The sequence below is a fragment of the Magnolia sinica genome, chromosome 10, assembly GCF_029962835.1.
Source record: "Magnolia sinica isolate HGM2019 chromosome 10, MsV1, whole genome shotgun sequence".
In the NCBI taxonomy this organism is placed as follows: domain Eukaryota; kingdom Viridiplantae; phylum Streptophyta; class Magnoliopsida; order Magnoliales; family Magnoliaceae; genus Magnolia; species Magnolia sinica.
In genome coordinates this window covers 33748540-33752493 of record NC_080582.1, presented here as the reverse complement: position 1 = coordinate 33752493, position 3954 = coordinate 33748540, and the positions used below count along the sequence as shown (strand labels likewise).

Below are 3954 nucleotides of genomic sequence, written 5' to 3'. Positions count from 1 at the left end.
ACAGCCCATGTGGGCTCCACAATTTCGACTTACTACTTTTTATTGAAAAGTAGACAAGGATGTATTTGTAATTTAACTCCTAAAACATTACCGGGGAGTTTCCGTTCGCGGGAGCTTTACTTGGTAAAATCAGGATTTCTCAGCAATTTTACAGTAAAAAAACGGTTTATATAATTACTTTTAAAAAATCCATTTCATTATATATCGAGAGACGGAAGAGAGAGAGAGAGAGAGCAGCAGCAGTTTGATGAGATTTCAAGAAGCTTCTCTTCGCTCTCTTGCTAACATACGCACACATCCACCTTCATTTTCCGGCAGCTTTCTGACACTTTTCAACGTCGTCTGGCGTTCCTACGCTGGATTCCGATCGCGGAGATGGGAATACGATGAGTAGCTTTTGGTCCATGTCTCTATCCTGCCACGATTGTTTATCCGATCTCCTCTGCGCCGAGGACGCCGGAATCCTCGCCGGAGATGAGCCGGAATACTCACCGGATCTGGAATTTCCGGAGGATATCGAGGAATCTATCATCGCTGGATTCGTAGAGGGAGAAGGAGTGTACGCGCCCGGATTCGATTATCCGGCGAGGTTCCGGTCGCGGTCCCTCGACGCTTCCGCCCGTGAGGAGGCCGTCGGGTGGATTCTCAAGGTAAAAACGCATCGAGCGCATTTTAGCGGTTCCTCGCAAACGTGCGCAGGTGGCCACGTGGGCTTGGCGGGATGGGAGTCGATCTCAGTCGTCGAGTTAGTTCCCGCCTTAATAGCCTGCTGGCTTTTATGCGGGAATACGCTGGTCCGCGCTTGTTTTGTCGTTGCCAGTTGCTAACGTGCGCTTGGCCAGAGGGAGATGGTCGTTGGCCACCCCGGCTGGCGATGGCGATTGAAGTTCTGGTACGGTAACACCCCGGCGCACTTTAGACAAAAACAGGTGCTGCTAACGTGCGCCGGTGGCCCGTTGCGCGCGACCGGAGCAATGATGAAGGAAATATGCTAAGGATTCTGGTTCTGTTACCTAGTCTCCGGATTTTGCTAACGTGCGCCGGCGCTGCATAGCTGTAATCCAACGCACGTGCGTTGGATAGAAGGAGAGAGAATAATCGGTTTCAGTTATCTTTTGCAGGTGCATGCCTATTACCGTTTCCAGGCACTAACGGCCTATCTTGCCGTTAACTACATGGATAGGTTCCTCTCAACTCACCGTTTGCCGGTAAGCTGCCGTCACCGTCAATCTAACGGCAGTTTTGTTGAACAGAATAAAAAAAAAAAAAGAACGTCGTTAGAATCTTATGCTATCTTTACCAAAATACAATTAAAAAAAAGAAAAAAGAAAAAAACCAAAAAGTCACTCTTTCTTTTCTTAAGAGTCTAAATGAAATTTCCACACAAAAAAAATAAATAAATAAACTTTTTTCATTGATCTTCATATATGTAAAAATGATTGTTTATTAGGTATAATACTACTACTAATAATTTATCAAATTAGTATAATGAAGTTCTGTTTGTATCATCGCAGCGGTCGAATGGGTGGCCATTACAGCTCTTATGTGTGGCCTCTCTGTCGTTAGCTGCAAAGATGGAGGAAACCCTAGTTCCTTCTTTCCTCGATCTTCAGGTTCACTCTCCCTTTCTCAATCCATAGATAATTAAAGTACTTAAAATTTCCAATTTAATACCTTGGAAGCCCATAATTAATTATTTTATTTTCAAAAGATTCAAGGTGCACGATTCATATTCGAACCAAGGACAATCCGCCGAATGGAACTTCTCGTTTTAAGCGCTCTTGATTGGAGGCTCAGATCCATTACACCCTTCAGTTTCATAGATTTCTTTGCTTACAAGCTCGATTCAACAAGAGCCTCTAGAAGATTCTTGGTGTCGCGAGCCACTCAGTTTATTTTAGCCACCATCCAAGGTAACAATAATCGTACTTATGTTACTTTTATATAATATGTACTTTCAATAATTATAAATAGTTACTGTAGAGAAATGCAATCTTTACGTACATCTGAAATATTCGCCGTCTACACAGAGATTGACTTCCTCGATTATGGGCCATCAGTGGTGGCTGCCGTGGCCGTACTTTGTGCGGCTAATGCAACTACCGATCTGCCTTTGATTAATCCCGGGGATGCCGCATCGTGGTGCATTGGATTGAGCAAAGTAAGGAAGTAAATGTGATTATATGGTTGTGGGTGTGTGTCTAATACATAAAAAAAGGGACTATGTCAATAGGAAAACCTATATCTCCTTTTGCAGGAGAGGATTCTCAGTTGCTATGGGTTAATGCAAGCGGTTGTCGTCGACACCCGCCCGAGAAAGCCTCCGAAAATCCTACCGCAGCTCAGAGTAACGACCCCGGCTGTGTTGGGCGCTGGCAATTCGTCTTCGTTATCATCTTCCCCTTCCAAGAAAAGGAGAAAGCTGAGTCATAAAAAATGGGTGGAGGATGATGATGATGTGGAGAGATGAAAGAGAAAAAATGGTCATTGCTGATATGAGGAGCCTTTTGTTTAAGTGGGTGATATTGGATCCTCATTATTTTTAAGAGGATTGTTTAGATTGGATTAACAAAGTGATTTAGATTAGTGTTTGGATATGTTTGGGAGTTGGGAGGCTTGAGAAATTTTCTTTTTTTATTTTTGGGTATTGCTATTTATTAAAGTCCTGATGATGGGGATTGCAGATTCCCAAGAGAAGTGGAATTTGTTATTTTTTTTTCCTGCTTGAGATAGTGAAAGAGAGAGAAAGAGGTGTTTGTTTGTGGGGTGTAGAGAGAAGGTGGGGATTGAATTCAAAGGCTGCATTGATTATTGAATGAAAGGAGAGGAGATGGTGGGTCATGTAAGGGTTGGGAAAGGAGACATCATGTGGGTTAGGTAAATAAGAGAGAGAAAGAGAGAGAAAAATAAAGAGTCATTGAAGTGTTGTGTGATATAGTCAAGCTTCTCACTCAGTCCTCCATCATTGCTATCAACTTCTTCCTTTATTAATGAAGAAGAAGGCTCAATAGGCATTGAGCTGTGTGTGACTGCACCCATAGGAAGTGGGTGCCTTATCACACGTGTGTATTTGATTTGGATAGGGGGAAAATCCTCCCCCGTGGCCTATTTCTGGCCATCCAATGTAAAGGCCTTTGAGGGCCTCTAAAGCGTGTTGTATTTGAAATAATGAATGAAAGTATATGTATCTTACTAATGCATCTCTCTCTCTCTCTCTCTCTCTCTCTCTCTCTCTATATGTATCTTACTAATACATATCTCTCTCTCTCTCTCTCTCTCTCTCTCTCTCATGGCATGTGCATACTCTAATTTTTGTACGGGAGAAAAACCCATACCACAGGTTATGGTTAGCCAGCAGATAACCTACATACTATTAAGTGCATGACAAATCTGAACCGTCCAATAGGTTGGCCATATCATGAACAACACCGTCTGCAAAAATAGGCCACATCCAGTTAGTCCCACACCGTATTTTTCAATATCAATATTGGACATTGCTTTCTATAGTGTTGTCCACCTGACAGCATCGATTTTCGCACTAGATGATCTTCATATGAGGCCGATTGAAAGGGTTGGATTTCACATGCATTTATAGGATTATATTATCTACTGGGTGGACCGTGACTTGTGGTCCAACTGGTTGGACCTGAGACTTTCTCAAGTTTGATGGGTGATATGCATGGATGCTAACAAATGTACGCTTCGGATACAGGTAATTCAAACTAAACCGTCCAAACCATGGCCCTATTTTAGACTGCACGAATTGTGGCCATTTGATAGACGGTTGAAATAAAACTAGTCAACAGTCTGGATTCAGTAAACTAATGTCCATTAATCGGAGTTTTAGATTGATCAACGGATCTGGGTTCTAGCTGATCACGCATCCATGCTGGGTTGCACAATTTGGCTGGTTTAATTTTAATTAAGATATACCACGTGTAAAGTTTCTGAGTG

The 3954-nt window shown here is 42.6% G+C and overlaps 1 protein-coding gene across 3 annotated transcripts; it reads left to right on the top strand.

Annotated features, from left to right (window-relative positions):
• Nucleotides 1-207: 207 nt before the first annotated feature.
• LOC131258277 (cyclin-D1-1) lies at nucleotides 208-3197 on the top strand. Of its 3 annotated transcripts, XM_058259488.1 has the most exons (6): nucleotides 213-650; nucleotides 1122-1208; nucleotides 1515-1613; nucleotides 1712-1913; nucleotides 2031-2161; nucleotides 2258-3197. In XM_058259488.1, the coding sequence occupies exons 1-6, from the start codon at nucleotides 387-389 to the stop codon at nucleotides 2468-2470; spliced, it is 996 nt and encodes a 331-aa protein (XP_058115471.1). In that variant the 5' UTR covers nucleotides 213-386; the 3' UTR covers nucleotides 2471-3197. The 3 variants fall into 3 exon arrangements, with proteins under 3 accessions (XP_058115472.1, XP_058115474.1, XP_058115471.1); XM_058259489.1 differs by lacking the exon at nucleotides 1122-1208 and having other exon boundaries at nucleotides 208-650; XM_058259491.1 differs by lacking the exon at nucleotides 2031-2161 and having other exon boundaries at nucleotides 208-650.
• The last annotated feature ends 757 nt before the right edge of the window (nucleotides 3198-3954 follow it).

Bases quoted from the DNA above. Each gene is read 5' to 3' on its own strand.
- LOC131258277 (XM_058259488.1), top strand. From the start codon at position 387: ATGAGTAGCTTTTGGTCCATGTCTCTATCCTGCCACGATTGTTTATCC. The intron at 1,614-1,711 runs GTTCACTCTCCC...TATTTTCAAAAG, and splicing joins CTTCTTTCCTCGATCTTCAG to ATTCAAGGTGCACGATTCAT. The intron at 2,162-2,257 runs GTAAGGAAGTAA...CTCCTTTTGCAG, and splicing joins GGTGCATTGGATTGAGCAAA to GAGAGGATTCTCAGTTGCTA.